The following is a 19,076-nucleotide window of genomic DNA, read 5'->3' on the forward strand; positions in this document are numbered from 1 at the left end:
GAGTGACTTACAGGAGCAATTAGGGTTAAGTGCCTTGCTCAAGGGCACATCGACAGATTTTTCACCTAGTCAGCTCAGGGATTATAACCAGCGACCTTTCGGTTACTGGCACAACACTCTTAACCACTAAGCTACCTGTCGCCCCAGGTAAATTCCATTCTTACTTAGATTTGTGTGTATTGGGTATATGTTGTGAAATTGTTAGATATTACTTGTTAGATATTACTACACTGTCGGAGCTAGAAACACAACCATTTCGCTACACCCACAATAACACCTGCTAAACACGTGTATGTGACAAATACAATTTTATTTTATTTTATTTGTATGACTGTCTGAAAATATAGTGGTAAAGGAATTAGAGAGCCTGCTTCACTGCTGTTTGATTACAAAACAACAGAGGGTGATCAGCTGGCCAACAAATGGGTGAGAACTGAATAAAACACTTGATTTGATGTTTTTGTTGCAGAATCCTTATGGAATTGTATCGATATTGGCAAATCTACTGGATATACATTTATATACGATGTTCTGTATACTTTTGGATTTTCCGTCACTGCTATGTGGAGTGTTTAACTATAGCGTCATCTTACTTCTGTATTACATTTAAAACAGATGTATCTCAATCAATGACAGAAAACCAATTGAATCAGTAGACAAAGAAACCATTCAATGTGCCTTTACTAATTCAGGGGGATGGGGGGTAAATGGGATACTATGTTTCCATCCTAAATGGCACCTTCTTCCATACATATTGCTCTACTTTTGACCAAGGCCCATAGGGCTCTGGTCAAAAGTAGTGAACTATAGGGAATAGGGTACCATTTGGGACACCTTCTATGGATGGCCTCAGTGATGAGCCCTTCCTGTACCCACAAGTAAATGTTCTGTTTATCTTGGCAGGAGGTGGATCCGGTGTGACATGACCTCATTTCCTCTGTTGATTTTTACTGGGGGCTGCACTATAATATGGTGCCATTTGGGAACCAACCTCTAACTTTGTCTCTGAGCTGAATCCTAGTTGTGGCCTACCAACTGTTTTACATTTTATTGGAATAGCAATTACTTATGATTGGTATTGGAAAAAAACAAAATCATTCAATGTATTAAATTGTTTACTTATATAATCATGTAATATATTGTTCATATTTGTTATTTATAACATTTATTAAGTGCTTATTACAGGCATGTTGAAAGCTTGTAACACAGAGGAAGGCCCCCCAAAAAGCTTGTAACACAGAGGAAGGCCCCCCAAAAAGCTTGTAACACAGAGGAAGGCCCCCCAAAAAGCTTGTAACACAGAGGATGGCCCCCAAAAAGCTTGTAACACAGAGGAAGGCCCCCCAAAAAGCTTGTAACACAGAGGAAGGCCCCCCAAAAAGCTTGTAACACAGAGGAAGGCCCCCCAAAAAGCTTGTAACACAGAGGATGGCCCCCCAAAAAGCTTGTAACACAGAGGAAGGCCCCCCAAAAAGCTTGTAACACAGAGGAAGGCCCCCCAAAAAGCTTGTAACACAGAGGAAGGCCCCCCAAAAAGCTTGTATCACAGAGGAAGGCCCCCCAAAAAGCTTGTATCACAGAGGAAGGCCCAAAAAATTGTCAAAGACTCCAGTCACCCAGGTCATAGACTGTTCTCTCTGCTACCACACGGCAAGCGGTACCGGAGCACCAAGTCTAGGTCCAAAACGCTCCTTAACAGCTTCTACCCACAAGCAATAAGACTGCTGAACAATTAATAAAATGGCCACCCTTACATTGACACTTTACCCCTACCTACATGAACAAATTACCACGACTAACCTCACATTGACTCGGTACCGATACCCCCTGTATATAGCCTCTTTATTGTTATTTTATTGTGTTACTTTTTATTTTATTTTTTACTTTAGTTTATTTAGTAAATATTTTCTTAACTCTATTTCTTGAACTTCATTGTTGGTTAAGGGCTTGTAAATAAGCATTTCACGGTAAGTACACTTGTTGTATTCGGCGCATGTAAAAAATAAATTTCGATTTGATTTGAATTACTTTTCCACAAGGTGGCGGTATGGTATTACTGAACTGCAGTAGCCTACCTGAAGCGTTGCTCCTGCTCTCATGAAGTTGCCCTGGCTTAATGAAGTTGCAAATACAGTACAACTTTAGTTAAAGTCAGGATGCAGTTTATCAAGTAGGATGAGAGGCATGCTGTAAAATCCCTGTTTGGTTGGACAGATTTAAAAGAGGTAAGTCAATTATTTGTGACGAACACTACATCTTCTGAATGTCCAAATGAACAAAAACATTTGTATGTATTTGTAAATATATTTTTATTTTGTATTATTATATATATATGGATATTGGATCAACACAAACATGCCCACTGCGTAAAAGTAACACGGGACTAATTTTTTATGGCTTGGGATTCTTTTACACCCAGGTCTCGCTCTAAAAACGAATGTTCTCGCCACAAGCAGGGGTCCTATTTGCAGTTTTCACATGCAACAGTGTCTCTATGCTTGTTAAGAAGATAAGCAAGCTGTTTAAGCGCTTTCAGAGTAAACCGACCACACACTGGGACGTAATTACCTTCTAACGGGGAAGGCACAGGGTCGGCCTAGTGGGCTTATAGAATGCGTCCCAAATGGCACCCTATTCCCCATATAGTGCACTACTTTTGACCAGGGCCCATAAGGCTCTGGTCAAAAGTAGTGCACTATAGGGAATAGGTTGCCCTTTGGGACGTATTTCTACTGTCCCCCTCCCTCACTGTCTGACATCTTAATTATCAGGCCTAGGGCATCTTGACAGTAAGAGGGGGCACCCAACCAATTATGCTCAGCAGTGGGTATCCTGAACTCTGCCCCACACAAACTTCAATAAGAATAGTAGTAGAATCCTTATAATTTCATATTTATATGAGGTCAGTGGCACGTCCATGGAGAGTCTGATTCCCTGCATACACTTTATTCATGCGAGGCCTAGGCAGAATGTGACGTTTCACTGGGTCGTCAGTGTTAATTGGGGGCAGAAGACGCAGCGCTTGTAACATAATTGTCGCGCAGAGGGGTTCCCTCAAAAGAAAGGATTACTCAAACAGACCACCTGTAAGGCTTCATTACCATTTCAATGTTATTCCGAATCCTTCCCGTGGTCGCATCTACAATACGTAAAAGTTAACTGTTTTTAATGCTACCCAAAAGGAACCCAACAGCCATACACAACAAGTAGGCCTACGTTTTCATGAATTATAACTGTTTGACAATTTATTAATAGGCTTTCAAACTTATGCAAAAATCTATTCTCATGGCAGGAAGACAACAAAAACAAAAAGTAAATTTGCAAAATGTAGCCTACAGCTTTGGCACAGAATGACTACCAAGACGCACAGGTTAAAATGTAATAAAAATCGTTTTATTCTCAAAATAAAGATCTTCTATCAAAGTTAATTATACACATTTCCAATCTCGTATAGGCCTACATTTTATATACAAATGTACAATGTTTTTACATGAATAATTATATAAATACATTAAGCACCAACAAAACCCGTATGAGACAGCATACTTCAAACCATCTTTGCTAAGCTCATTTTATTGGTTAAAATGAGACAAAGCCAAGTCTCTTCTTTTGAATTAATAAATTGTGTGTTTAAGACAATATGGTTATTTATAATAATGAAGAGAACAGTAGGTATACCCTTAAATAGCCTATGGTTTAACAAATTATAATTTTTTATTTGTTTATTAATTTACACTGCTGAATTTCCGCCTATCGAAAAATCTCACTGTATTGGGTATGTGCATTGAAATGGTCCTCAATTGGAAGCATAGAATCACATCTCATTCTAATTATATGGTTCTAAACTGGCTGCGGGTCTCATTATGTAAGAAGATAAATCATTAGGTGCTCGTTAATGTGCTAATTGGAACACGCTGATGGACAATCCCAACACAATTAGTGGTCCATTCTTCCTTTCAAACCCGAGACAATGGCATCTGTTTGGGACAAGAGACAGAGCTCGCAGTGCCGGACCTCCACGTCAGTCCCGTGCTAACGTCACTGTACATTGACCCGCTCGTGGTCTTGCTGCCCCAGCAGCAGCGGGTGCAAAATGTCCTCCAGGATTCTAGAGTTTTCCCCGACCAGACCCACGCGCCGGACGTGATGCCAACCAAAAGGCACATGAAATATTTTAGCATGAACACAGCATAGTCTGGCTTCTGCATTTCATGCTCCAACAAGCAGGAACAGTTATGGGTTATTTCCCAAGTCTGTCTGTTGTGCTGCTCATAGAAGTAACAGGCTACTATAATCGTGGCTGGGACAGTGTAAAGCACTGTAAAAATTCCTATCCTGATCATCAGTCTCTCCAACTTGTCTGTTTTCGTCCCTCCTTGCTTTATAACACTCCGGATCCTGAACAGTGACACAAACCCAGCCAGAAGAAACATTGTCCCAATGAACAAATAGATAACCAAAGGCGCCAGAACAAAGCCCCGGAGGTTATCCAAGTTCTGATTGCCAACGTAACATATTCCAGCCACAGGGTCCCCGTCCACTGAACTCAACGCCAACACAGCTATTGATTTCATGCTGGGTATCAGCCAGGCAGCTAAATGAAAATACTGAGAGTAGCTGGCTATGGCCTCATTCCCCCACTTCATCCCCGCAGCCAGAAACCAGGTAAGGGACAGAATGACCCACCAAATAGAACTGGCCATGCCGAAGAAGTAGATGAGTAGAAATACAATGGTACAAAGAGCAGGGCCGGTGGTCTCGTAGTGGATGTGTTCAATGTCATGCTCCATGTTACAAGCCACTTGTTCATGTCCAGCAATTAGTCTGACAATGTAGCCGACTGAGACAAACATGTAACAAGCAGAGAGGAATATAATGGGTCGCTCCGGATATTTGAACCGCTCCATGTCGATTAAAAAAGTTGCCACTGTTGCAAAAGTGGAGATAAAACATAACACGGACCATAGTCCTATCCAGAATGCAGTAAATGTCCTTTCGTCTTGGGAGAAGTAAGGGTTGTGGCAGGGCATGGCACAGTTGAGTGTCTGTCCCGTTTTAACTCTGTTATATAGAGGATGACTGTCACTGTTGACTGGAACCATGGGAGCGCGGCAGTGACACCGGGGTTCGCAGGGAGAACTCGGAGGTTTGTGTTTACTAGGAACATTCGAACGCCCGTGTCCATTCTTCTTTCGTGGGTTTATTGGTTTAACGGGGCGGTTTGTGGGCTTTGCAACAACTGGAGAAACAGTCGTTGTCTCGCTTCTGTTGTAGTCCATGCACAATGTATCTTGGTTACCTTGCACTGGTAATACATCGCATCTCATTCTGTCTGGCCATGGGAATCCGTACTGTCTCATCAGAGGCGCGCAGCCTGCCTTGGCTCTCTCGCAGACACTCCGACAAGGCGGCAGGGGCTTCTTGTAGTCCTCTAGGCAAATAGGAGTGTACATGCTACAGAGAAAGAACTTCAGGTCCGGAGAACACTTGATTTCCACCAGGGGCCAAAACTGGTGCACCTCCAGCCCTGCTTCGTCCTGTGTGTCGTGATTGAACTGGTTGGGCATGTAGGTGTAGTTGTATCCGATTCCTTTGCATAAAGGCACGGATATCTCCTGGCATTGTAGCGCCTTCGCCGCGGCGCAGCTCGACCTGTGTAGAACGAGTGCAAAAAGCATGCACCACCCCAGCAACTGGCACTCCATTATCATTCACTGTTGAATTCGTCTGTTTCAAAGTGCCAGCGAACTTGCGCTTGCAAGTAGGCTGTGGAGTCCGATTAATCCAGAGACGCTGGTAAACTCATCCTTGGCGCAGACGGTGTTTTTGGGGATAAGCAAGCCTTCGGGTGTCTTCTGGCTGGTAAAATGGTAGGGAATCCACACATCACACCGCCTTATTCTATGTTTACGTTATTCTGTAAAAAACTACCACTCTTCTCTGTCTGCTGTGGACTGTTGACTGACAGAATATAATTTACGCACCGATACCTCCGTTTGGCACCACCGTTAATCGCTCGCTCTGCATGTTAACGGTTGTTGGCGGATGCATTGAATGGAATATATATGGAGGGAGGCGCTGCGAAGTCACTCCCCATATTGGAGCGCCTAATCACAGCGCGACAGGGGCGGGGAACTATGAAAGTCAATCAAGTGTTTCTCAAAGGTGTTTGTTTACATTTTCCCCTCTATAGAAGAAGATTTTTAATTGCATAGGTCTTTGTTTATTCTTCTTCCCCCGTACAAAGCGATGCATAACGAGTTATTAAACGTGGGTAGGAGTTTATGGAGTGAATTGAATTGGACTTTTACATGATATTGTGGCTAAATTACCTAACATATGCTTCCGAGAACATTGTTGCCATTTGATTAGTTGCATTGCACTCCTTGGGTAACTGTACGCCTGTTTGACACGGTCTTTATTAGACTACAGTGTATGCATTTTCACATTCAACATGATATTTACATTTCAGGCAATTATGGATACACTTATTTGAGAAAGGTAGGTTTATCTGTGATTGGCAGGTTTATGTGATTTTAAAGGAACACATTCATTGTAAACCCTTAACACTGTAGTAGGTATAGACCCAATTACCATATTTTCCAACTTTGTGGCAGGGTGGAGAAACTGGGAGTTAATGTGAGATAGTTAGGAGACCCCAGGGGGTTGTCCTAAACTAAAGAAAAAGGTGTTTGTCTTAATTGGGGTGCCATTGTTTCATTTAGTGCTTGAATAGGCCCCATGCTGAGGAGGTGATTAGTGAAATGCCTGCCAATGCCTAACAAACATGCTGAGGATGTGTGTCAATAGTCTAAGGCCCTATTCCCACTACGAGATATGAAGGAGATTCTGTTGAGTGGGGTGGCAGAAGAGAATTCTACTTTTCAATTCACATTACATCCTTGCCTTACCTTTCGTTGTGGCTGGCAACACGACATTCTTGGTCCGCAGCTCAAATTGACCGTAAAAATCACAGTAGCCACTAGCCAGTAAGCACAAACTATTTAACAATGACAGAAACTTTTCATCTAAAACATTATTACACTATTGAATAATGCAACCAAACCATATAACACCCTTGAATAATGCAAACAATTCACAAGCATGTACAGTATGTGCAGACAATGAAAGGCTTTAGTTTCTCATCTGTAGGCTACACTTATAACATTTTAGCTTCAAGACAAAAGCACAGAGTTGCTATAACAGCATGTCTTCATCAAGTAATGTTAGGCTATCAAAAATGAATGATTAACACTCTCATAGAATATCATATAAAAGTACAGTAGGTCTACCTTACAACATTATAACAAACCAGGCTTAATTTGTATCAGTATCATGCAAATCATTACAAGTGGTAAAAGCAAATTGTGACTGAAAACGTGGGTATAAGTGAATTCACCAAGAAGTGCGGTTTTACAGTGCCTTCAGAAAGCATTCATAACCTTTGACTTATTCCACATTTTGTTGTGTTATAGCCTGAATTCAAAACGGATTAAATATATATTTTTCTCACCCATCACACAATACCCCATAATGACAAAGTGAAAACATGTTTTTAGACATTTTTGCACATTTATTGAAAATGAAATACAGAAATATCTAATTTAAATAAGTATTCACACACCTTTGCTATGACACTCCAAATTGAGCTCAGGTGCATCCAATTTCCTTTGATCATCCCTTGAGATTTCACTACAAGTTGATTGGAGTCCACCTGTGGCCAATTCAATTGTTTGGACATGATTTAGAAAGAAACACACCTGTCTATATAACAGTTGACAGTGCATGTCAGAGCAGAAACTATACCATGAAGTCCAAGGAACTGTCCGTAGATCTCCAAGATAAAATAGTGATGAGGCGTATATCTGGGGAAGGGTATAAAACAATTTCTAGTGTTGAAAGTTTCCAAGAACTCAGTGGTCTCCATTATTGGGAAATTGAAAAAATATGGAACCACCCAGACTCTGTTTAGAGCTGGCCATCCGACCAAACTGAGCAACCGGGCATGAAGGACCTAGGTCAGGCAGGTGACCAAGAACCCAATGACCACTCTGACAGAACTACAAAGTTCCTTGGCTGAGATGGGAGAACCTGCCAGAAGGACAACAGTCTCTACAGCACTTTACCAATCTGGGCTTAATGGGAGAGTGGCCAGAGGGAAGCCACTCCTGAGAAAAAGGCACATGACAGCATGCCTGGAGTTTGCAAAAAGCCACGTGAACGACTCTGAGAGCATAAGGCAAAATATTCTGTGATCTGATGAGACAAAAATTGAACTCTTTGGCCTGAATGCAAAGCGCTATGTCTGGCGAAAACCAGCCACAGCTCATTACCCGTTTAATACCATCCCTACCGTGAAGCATGGTGGTGGCAGCATCATGCTATGGGGATGCTTTTCAGCGGCAGGGACTGGGAGACTGGTAAGGATAGAGAGAACAATGAATGGAGCCAAATACAGGCAAATCCTTAATGAGAACTGCTTCAGAGGGCATACAACCTTAGACTGGGGGTGGCAAAGATTTACGTTCCAGCAGGTCAATGACCCCAAGCATACAGCTAAACCAATGCTGGAATGGCTTCAGAACAAGAATGTGAAAGCCCTTGAGTGGCCCAGCCAAACCCAGATTTGAATCCATTGAAAATCTGTGGAAAGACTTGAAGATTGCTGTTCACCGCCACTCCCCCTCTAACTTAACAGAGATTGAGAAAATCTGCAAGGAAGAATGGTAGAAAATCCCCAAATCCAGATGTGTAAAGCTGATACAGACACCCAAAATGACTCATATGTAACAAAACAACAAAATGTGGAATAAGTCAGGAGGTATGAATACTTTCTGAAGGCCCTGTATATAGAAACCCCTACCCACCACCGAAAAAATTTAATAAAATGCTGTTGTTAAGGTGCAGAATTAGTCTGTGCTTCAGTCTGATCAACTGTAGCCTACTGATAACAACCACATCTGCAGGTAGCCTAGAGAAGTCTATGCGCTCAGTCCCATCTGGGCCTGGCCAGGGGAAACGTAATGTCATGTTTTTATATCCTAAGCTATGTTTTTATAACCTAAAATATGACCTGATTAGAAAAAGAATCTGGTCCCATCATAGCCCATATAAAACCGCTTTTTACAGCTGATTTATTACTATGTCATATGCTACAACTAGGGTCCGGAGTTGGTTAGGTTAGCCTACTACCAGATCAGGAAAAACTCTGGGCCCTAGGAAAACTATTTCCCCCCACAACTCTGGGACCTGTGGTGCCACCTCTCAAATCCCCACACCATGTTACAAATGAAAAAACATATCCCATTTGTATGATCTACATTTGACATGTTTTTGGTGGTGGGGATGAGCTTCCATAGTTTTACGTGGCTCAGTGCAGTCGGCAGCTACTGCGGACATTTCAGAATGTAACAGCCTGTTACTGCAATTTCAGGTAAAAACTCAATAAAACAAGTCTCAAATATTAGGAAAATGACAATAGATTTGCTCTGCTATTACCATTTATACTGTAGGAGTCCTGGCCCAACAAGACAGTTCTGGGCTCCCGAGTGGCGCAGCTGTCTAAGGCACTGCATCTCAGTGCTTGAGGCGTCTCTACAGACCCCCTGGTTCAATTCCTGGCTGTATCACAACCGGCCGTGATTGGGAGTCCCATAGGGCGGCGCACAATTGGCCGTTGTCTGGGTTTGGCCGGTGTAGGCCGTCGTTGTAAATAAGAATTTGTTCTTAATTGACTTGCCTAGTTAAATTTTTTTTAAAAACTGTTGGGTGAATGTTGTGCGCTACCTCCGGAGGTAGCGGTCGAGACGTAGAAAGTAAGCCTACGCAAGTTTACATTTGAGTAATATGTGCAGCCGTTGGTATTTTTACAAAAGTGTTGTAAGTTTGAAAAGGCTCTCAGTAGATGGTTCATGGGGAAATAAATTAACTAAGCTGATAGCTTGGAAATATATGTGAAAGCTGTCATTAACATTATTCTGCTGGAGTATTAATTGGTTTGGGAAATATCAAGCAGTCGTCAACTCATTATGTTATTTTACTTCAGTGACTAACTGCCCATGGTGGCGTAGCAGGAAGATTGGAATGCCATGTACTATGAGGTTGTGAGTTCAAATCCCAGGTCAGGACATGTTGAATAACAATTACTGTATAAATGAACATTTCCAACGTAACCATGTATGTCAAATATTTAGGTTGAAAACATTGTATGTTAAAAGCAGTGTGTGTGGAACTAGTTCCACAGCCTTTTTTTAGGTAAAATGCCAAAATAATAATTTATAGTTGAATTAACATATGAGACAAATTGTGCGAACACATCACTTTAAGTTGACTGAATTTTGCCTAAGTTTTCTCAGGTTGGAGCTAAGTTTGGGCCAACTAAAAATTGTAAGTTCAGGTAACACTTAGACCGAAAAGTTAAGTAAACAAAAAAAGGCTGTGGAACCGGTTATTTATATGAATAATTGAATCAACTAGATCTGTGGGTGTTTTTTTACAGTGTGACATGCACATCATTTAAAATATTGAGGTATGCTGTTTATGTGGTCTGTCATGCAAATCTGGCAGAACGGTGCTTCCAAAGCCAGCCTGTGTCTACTGCATTGACCTTTTAAATAGATTTCCGTGAGTGCTTCCCCTCCCATCTCCTCTCCCTTCCCCATCAGAGGGGTTTGTGCCCAAGTGGTACCCTATTCCCTACATATGCACTACTTTTAACCAGAGCCCTGTGTGCCTTAGTCAAAAGTAGTGCATTATATGGAAAGAGGGTGCCATTTAGGATGCACACAAGCAGAACAGAACAGGTGTCCAGTCTCAGGGCCATAGGCAGATGAGGATCCGCATCAGTTACCCTGATTGTGTGTGCGTCTCAAATGGCACCCTATTCCCTATAACAGTGCACTATGGGCCCTGGAAATAGGGTGCCGTTTGGGACTCAGCTTGTGTCTATCAGAATCTATAGGGCCCCGTATTGATTAACACACAGATAGAGCAGCAGTCCAGCAACCAACTGTTGAAACACCCCCTGTGTGTAACTGTGATAGCAGGTGTTGGATTACATATGGGCCCCCTGCATTCCAAATTTAAAAGGGTGGAAATGGAATTACTGCATCTGTTTAAAACTCAATTTCTAGGCCTACATTCTCTGGCCAGAGTGGGAAAGCCCCCCCCTTCTCTCTCGTTGTTCTCCCAGGGCTCTCACAGTTCTTGATGCCAGGGGGAGCAAGAGGGGGAGAGAGAGGGGGTGAGAGAGAGGGAGAGACACACGTAGAAAGAAAGAACTAGAGAGAAAGAGAGAGAACGTGAGAGAGGGGAAGGAGAAAGAGAGGGAGGGAGAGAGAGAGACTCAGGGCTGTGGACCAACTGTCATGTATTTTCTCTATGCTCCCACCACATGAAACATGACGGCCATGTAATTTCCTTGTGGGCAAGTTCACCCCAATTGAATCAGTCAAACGATAGGTATTAACAGCAGAATTTTGTCGTTCTGCTTTGTCTGTGTGATTTTGAGTTTCTTTCTGAGCTTATTGAGTTGATCATCAAAATCAATAACACAGTTATTTGAAACATATTGCATATTTGTATTAACTATTTCAACAACTTAAAATAATGATACTTGTTTGCAATTGTTGTGTTATGAATGATTTATAACCTAACTGACCTAAGACATGGAATTTTTACAAGGATTAAATATCAGGAATTGTGAAAAACTGAGTTTAAATGTATTTGGCTAAGGTGTATGTAAACTTCCGACTTCAACTGTAGGTCTCATTTATGACTCCAGATAAGAGATTGGACCCCCTCTCTCTCAAAACGATGTTTACTTTAGAGTTTGAACACAGTCTTTAGGACGCCACCTTTAATCTCTGAAGGAATATGGTCCTGTTGCTGAGTTCTAAGCGTCCAATGAATAACCAATACACAAATATAACCTAGCTATATCTGTCAGCACTGCCCACCACGCTTCAGGGTGAATTCTTCTTAGGTACAGATCTAGAATCAGCTTTCCTTCCCCCAAAACCTTAACCATTAGTGGGGAAAATGGAAAACTTACCCAAGATCAGCGTCTAGGGTCAACTTCACCCTACACCCCTAGCACTAACACTCTCCAAGTGTGATTTACTCCCCAGTCTGTAGTTGTAGCAGACCCCCCTGTCTGTTTTGTTTACCCAGAGATTTGCTGCTAAACAGTTTCAGGTGTGTCTGCCCCCACCCCCTCCCCCAAATTCCTCACACATCTCACCACACACACACACATCTTGGTGATAAGCACCATGATGAAGAAAATAATGAGAAACATAATGTAACAGGTACATCAGTAACAGATCATAAACAAATCCATTGGAAAGATAATTATGGATCTTTGAGAACTCAAGGGGTTGTGTTTTTTTTTTAGAACAGAGTTAAAGCTTTTAAAATCATCTTCATACATTCATGATTCTACAAAATATTTTTTTTATACGTTTCTATATTCATAGTTAATTTAGTACCATGTGAGCCACACACCTAGGGTGCCATGTGTGCCCTAAATTGCCACTTTTTCTCTTCACATCATCAATCCCTGAAGCATGGGGCTATTTAAAAAAAAGGAACAACTGGAAACATTCATGCCATTTTTATAATTATACTCTTTCTTCTGCTGCTAGGACGTCCTCATTAAGGTGAACAGGGCCGTATCGGCTTCCCACAACCAGGGATTCATTAGAACTGTGATGAGAAGCTGGAAACCAACTAGCGCGCTTACTAACCTCTCATCTGAAGGAACGCCGGGGCTAGGCTACTCAGTGGCCAAGTCCCAAATGGCACCCTATTTCACTATATAGTGCACTGCTTTTGACCAGACCCTGGAAAAAGTAGTGTACTATATATGGAATAGAGTGACGTTTGGGAGGCAGTCAGACTGCTCACAGAGATAATTTCTCTGAGTAATTAGGCAAAGCCACTGAGGAAAAGGAGGAAATGTTATAATGTACCGTGAAAATGTTTTCCCCCTTTACCTGCATACCAGAAATACCACACTTCAGCCACCTTGGAATCTAATGATCATGTTCGGAAAGTAATACAGTTGTGTCACACAATGTCTATACATGTTTGAATTTTCTGTTTGAAATGGTCCAATAGTCCAATAGTCTGGTCAATGAGACGAGATTTGGAAGGATGGCCAAGTGAGACTAGCAGTTCAGTAATGGAGGGATTCTGTCCTCAGCTATATCGTGTCCTGATTTAACAGTAGTGACCTCGGAGATAATGTGCCCCATCAGATTTATTTCAGGGCAAGTATTAAAGCGGATGTCTGACAAATCTAGTTACTAGTAAATACTGCCATTGAAAAATCCTTTGAAAGACAATTTTTTTTATATATACTTTTTTTTTTGCTCCGAAAACTTGGGGGGCCAAATAAAACCAACCGTGGGCCAAATTCGGCTCGCGGGCCACCAGTTGGGGAACCCTGCCTTAGACCTTTATAGCTTTATACTCCGGAAGCCATTTTGTTTTATGTTTGAAGAGCAGATCTGTAGCAATTGTGTAGCTGGTCTGCACTCAAAAAGGAGATTCAAGGTTTCTTTTGAGTATTTATTTAATTTGAAATGTTTGTCTATCTACCTACACCTGAATGAAACAAATACAAAAAATAATCTCCTTTTTGAGTGCAGACCAGCTACACAATTTTGGAATTCTATTGACTTTTGGCCGACGCACCTGTTCTGAGCGCAGTGGTCACACAAACTTTTAGAGATCTGTAGCATCCCATCACTTTAGCAGTCAAAGAGGCTTTCCCTCATCCTCTCGGGGGAGTGCAGAGTTGGCATCGTGCCCTCTGTGTAGACGCCAAACTTTGGTTTACCACTACTGAACCCTTACCTCTGGTCTGCATCCCAAATAAAACCCTATTTCTTATATACACTACATGGCCAAAAGTATGCTCATCGAACATCTCATACCAAAATCATGGGCATTAATATGGAGTTGGTCCCCCCATTGCTGCTATAACAGCCTCTGCTCTTCTGGGAAGGCTTTCCACTGGATGTTGGAACATTGCTGCAGGGACTTGCTTCCATTCCGCCACTAGCATTATTGAGGTCGGGCACTGATGTTGGGCAATTAGGCCTGGCTCTCAGTCAGCGTTCCAATTAATCCCAAAGGTGTTCGATAGGGTTGAGGTCAGGGCTGTGTGCAGGCCAGTCAAGTTCTTCCACACCGATCTCGACGAACCATTTCTGTATGGACCTCGCTTTGTGCACGGGGGAATTGTCATGCTGAAATAGGAAAGGGCCTTCCCCAAACTGTTGCCACAAGTTTGGGGCAACAGTTTGGGGAAGGCCCAAAGTTGGAAGCACAGAAGGCCTAAAGTTGGAAGCACAAAATCGTCTAGAATGTCATTGTATGCTGTAGCGTTAAGATTTCCCTTCACTGGAACTAAGGGGCCTAGCCCGAACCATGAAAAACAGCCCCAGACCAATATTCCTCCTCCACCAAACTTTACAGTTAGCACTCTGCATTCGGGCAGGTAGCATTCTCCTGGCATCCGCCAAACCCAGATTTGTCAGTCAGACTGCCAGATTGTGAAGCGTGCTTCATCACTCCAGAGAACGCGTTTCCATGGCTCCAGAGTCCAGTGGCGGCAAGCTTTACATCACTCCAGCCGACGCTTGGCATTGCGCATGGTGATCTTAGGCTTGTGTGCGGCTGCTTGGCCATGGAAACCCATTTCATGAAGCTCCCAACGAACAGTTCGTGTGCCGATATTGCTTCCAGAGGCAGTTTAGAACTCGGTAGTGAGTGTTGCAACCGAGGACAGACGATTTTTATGTGCTACGCGCTTCAGCACTCAGCGGTCCCGTTCTGTGAACTTGTGTGGCCTACCACTTCGCGGCTGAGCCATTGTTGTTCCTAGACGTTTCCACTTCACAATAACACCACTTACAGTTGACTGGGAAAGCTCTAGCAGGGCAGAAATATGACAAACTGGTTTGTTGGAAAGGTGGCATCATATGACGGTGCCATGTTGAAAGTCACTGAGCTCTTCAGTCTATCGAGATTGCATGGCTGTGTGCTCAATTTTATACACCTGTCAGCAACGGGTATGGCTGAAATAGCCGAATCCACTAATTTGAAGGGGTGTCCACATACTTTTGTTTGTACTACTTTTGACCAGAGCCTAAAGTAGTGCAATATATTGGGAATAGGGTGTCATTTGGGAAGCAGCCCCTGGTTTCCCATGCAGCAGGGCTGGAAAACTCAGTCAAGATGGTTATCAGATAACATGTAACATGCACTAATGGTACAGCGTACCGATCTGGTACCTAAAAAACCTGCCGTTTCTACTTGTAGAATCGCAATGCTCGTCAGTGGCCGATAACTTTGACTTTGAGCCAGTCAGAGAGCACTAGCCTCCATGTCGGGGAGCCGATGGACGTGACAAGAAAAATGTAAAAAGAGGGCACTTTTCCCGGTGTGATCCATCCCCTTTTCATCACAATTGTTCTAACTAAAACAATAAAGCTGCATAATACATCTAGATAGCTGCTCCACCGACTCTCGGCAGCTAACAGGCAGCTGCTTCATTAAAAAAGATTGCGATTTAATTATAACGTTATTATAATTATATTTAATTATAATGTTGCTAGCTACGCTATCCATTGTCATTTATTTATAATGTTACTAGTTACGCTAGTGATCTAATTGTGGCCATCTGGTTAGTATCAACAAGGGCTTACTACAAATTCTATCTAGCTAGAAACAACATATGCGCAGCTTGCTAGTTAACTTACATTAGCTACAACAGGCACCAGCCAAACAAGCTACTGCCACCTTGTGGCCTGGAGGATTTAAATGAAGCAAATCGGAGGTCAAACGGTTCTGTGTGAACAATAAAAATGTAACTGCCAACACTGGGAAGAGGTGCTAAGTACCTGTCGACAGTCAGATTTCTCGGGGTGTCTGACGCTTTAGAATAACATGAGAGAAGCATGTAAATCTAAGGGCTATATTATTTTCTTGTACTTTGAAATAGTAATGTTTCCTCATTTCACCCATCTTGGAACACCTAGACGCACACATGCACACACACACACACACACACACACACACACACACACACACACACACACACACACACACACACACACACACACACATCACACACACGCTCACACACACAATCACCATTGCGTTGACCGACAGCTTAACCTTCAGCAATGCCCTGCTATGTTTGCCCATGTCAGTGTCTCCAACAGCAGCCTTACTTCAGCATGTACAAGGTGCAGGGACCTATGGGTTGCACCCACTCGTCACATTTCACATGGCCGTGACAAGCCATCCAGGCCAGATGGCACTGGACAGCCCTGGCTGTGGGCTAAGCCCCTTGGTCCACGGGATAAATAATCCTGACACACTGGTTAAGTCCCAAATGGCACCCTATTCCCTATATAGTGCATTACTTTGACAGAGCCTTATGGGGCTCCAGGGAACAGGGCGTTATTTAGGACGCTACCACTGACTGACACACTGACAGCTTCACATTAAACTGCGAGCTCCAGAACCACCTTCCCAGATGAGAATGAGTTATAGAGGAGATAGGCATGTCTGGGGGAGAGGGAGAAAGACAGGGAGAGGGGGTTATCAATGCCTATCATGAAATAGTCTGAGTATAAACTGGAAAATGTATAGTTCTGCACACCTGCTTAGCCAGCCTGAGACAGCATGGCTGAGGCTATAGCTACAACAGTCAAAGAAGAAGAGAGAAAGAGAGTGAGAGTGAGAGAGAGAGAGTGAGAGAGAGAGAGAGTGAGAGAGAGAGAGAGAGAGAGAGAGAGAGAGAGAGAGAGAGAGAGAGAGAGAGTGAGAGAGAGAGAGAGAGAGAGAGAGAGAGAGAGAGAGAGAGAGAGAGAGAGAGAGAGAGAGAGAGAGAGAGAGAGAGAGAGAGAGAGAGAGAGAGAGAGAGAGAGAGAGAGAGAGAGAGAGAGAGACACAGAGACACAGAGACACAGAGGAGATAATTCAAAACCAGTGTAACAGAATGTGTTTTTAGAAAAACAGAGCAGTGTGTGTGTGAAAGACCCATGTGTGTCTCTCTGGGATGACCAAGTACACGTCCAGCATTCATTTGCGCAGTCATTAAGGCTATCTCACCCCAGAATATGCTTTACTATCGCGTTGTTAATGTTAAAGTGTCAATAAGGGGTGCAGTTGCCAGACCCTGCATTAGTAAGATAGTGTTGCCAAAGGCTAACCAAGAGAGAGGGAGATGGCTTTAGACAATACAAGCATTGAGATAAGGTATGAGGAGGCTGCTCCCAACGCAAGGTTCCAAAGGTCAGAGTCCATGTTCGCTCTCATTTTAGAGACAATTCTATATACAGTTCATGCAACTATTATATAGTAAAGATATACAGTCCATTCTGAGTCCAGACTGCTACATACTAATCTGAGAAGCCCGGTCTGTATGCTGTGTTTAGTTACCATGGAGATTTTGTTTCTGTTACTCTATAGTGGGTGCTATATTTAGCCTTGACATAAGGAAGCAAAGTGGTGTTTACTGTTCAGGAATATATGTTTGACAGGCACTCTTAAAGTGATATAGAGGCTTGCTGCCCTTTGTGAATGAGAGAGAATCCATCTGGTCATCTTGATGTTATTGCTGGTTCAATATAAGCTACGTATGTTCAGCAGCAAATGTGATGTCCATGAAACTACTGTATATCAACAAATGGTTTGAAAATGAAGTGAAATTAAACAATACGGATAAAATGCTATACAACATCATATTAGCCGCAAGTAAGAAAGCAATAACAAGACACTGGCTTTCACCTCAAATACCAACCATCCTGGACTGGACCAACATAACCTATGAAAAAATTAAAAGAATAACAGCTACAATCTGATTGAAACTGGACCCCTTTGTAAATACCTGGACCAAATGGACATCATATATATACAGTGAGGGAAAAAAGTATTTGATCCCCTGCTGATTTTGTACGTTTGCCCACTGACAAAGAAATGATCAGTCTATAATTTTAATGGTAGGTTTATTTGAACAGTGCTAGACAGAATAACAACAAAATAATCCAGAAAAACGCATGTCAAAAATGTTATAAATTGATTTGCATTTTAATGAGGGAAATAAGTATTTGACCCCCTCTCAATCAGAAAGATTTCTGGCTCCCAGGTGTCTTTTATACAGGTAACGAGCTGAGATTAGGAGCACACTCTTAAAGGGAGTGCTCCTAATCTCAGTTTGTTACCTGTATAAAAGACACCTGTCCACAGAAGCAATCAATCAATCAGATTCCAAACTCTCTACCATGGCCAAGACCAAAGAGCTCTCCAAGGATGTCAGGGACAAGATTGTAGACCTACACAAGGCTGGAATGGACTACAAGACCATCGCTAAGCAGCTTGGTGAGAAGGTGACAACAGTTGGTGCGATTATTCGCAAATAATAGAAACACAAAACAACTGTCAATCCTCCTCGGCCTTGGGCTTCATGCAAGATCTCACCTGTGGAGTTGCAATGATCATGAGAACGGTGAGGAATCAGCCCAGAACTACACGGGAGGATCTTGTCAATGATCTCAAGGCAGCTGGGACCATAGTCACCAAGAAAACTATTGGTAACACACTACGCCGTGAAGGACTGAAATCCTGCAGCGCCCGCAAGGTCCACCTGCTCAAGAAAGCACATATATAGGGCCGTCTGAAGTTTGCCAATGAACATCTGAATGATTCAGAGGAGAACTGGGTGAAAGTGTTGTGGTCAGATGAGACCAAAATCAAGCTCTTTGGCATCAACTCAACTCGCCGTGTTTGGAGGAGGAGGAATGATGCCTATGACCCCAAGAACACTATCCCCACCGTCAAACATGGAGGTGGAAACATTATGCTTGGGGGTGTTTTTCTGCTAAGGGGACAGGACAACTTCACCGCATCAAAGGGACGATGGACGGGGCCATGTACCATCAAACCTTGGGTGAGAACTTCCTTCCCTCAGCCAGGGCATTGAAAATGGGTCGTGGATGAGTATTCCAGCATGACAATGACCCAAAACACACGGCCAAGGCAACAAAGGAGTGGCTCAA

General features: G+C 42.8%; 1 protein-coding gene across 1 annotated transcript; it reads right to left on the minus strand.

Moving 5' to 3' along the window:
* Positions 1-3,371: 3,371 nt before the first annotated feature.
* LOC121535165 (frizzled-8-like) lies at positions 3,372-6,020 on the minus strand. Its single transcript, XM_041841950.2, has one exon. It carries the CDS (start codon positions 5,709-5,711, stop codon positions 3,957-3,959), a length of 1,755 nt encoding a protein of 584 aa, XP_041697884.1. The 5' UTR covers positions 5,712-6,020; the 3' UTR covers positions 3,372-3,956.
* Positions 6,021-19,076: the final 13,056 nt, after the last annotated feature.

The sequence above is a fragment of the Coregonus clupeaformis genome, chromosome 21 (genome assembly GCF_020615455.1).
Source record: "Coregonus clupeaformis isolate EN_2021a chromosome 21, ASM2061545v1, whole genome shotgun sequence".
NCBI lineage: Eukaryota > Metazoa > Chordata > Actinopteri > Salmoniformes > Salmonidae > Coregonus > Coregonus clupeaformis.

Bases quoted from the DNA above. Each gene is read 5' to 3' on its own strand.
- LOC121535165 (XM_041841950.2), bottom strand. From the start codon at position 5,711: ATGATAATGGAGTGCCAGTTGCTGGGGTGGTGCATGCTTTTTGCACTC.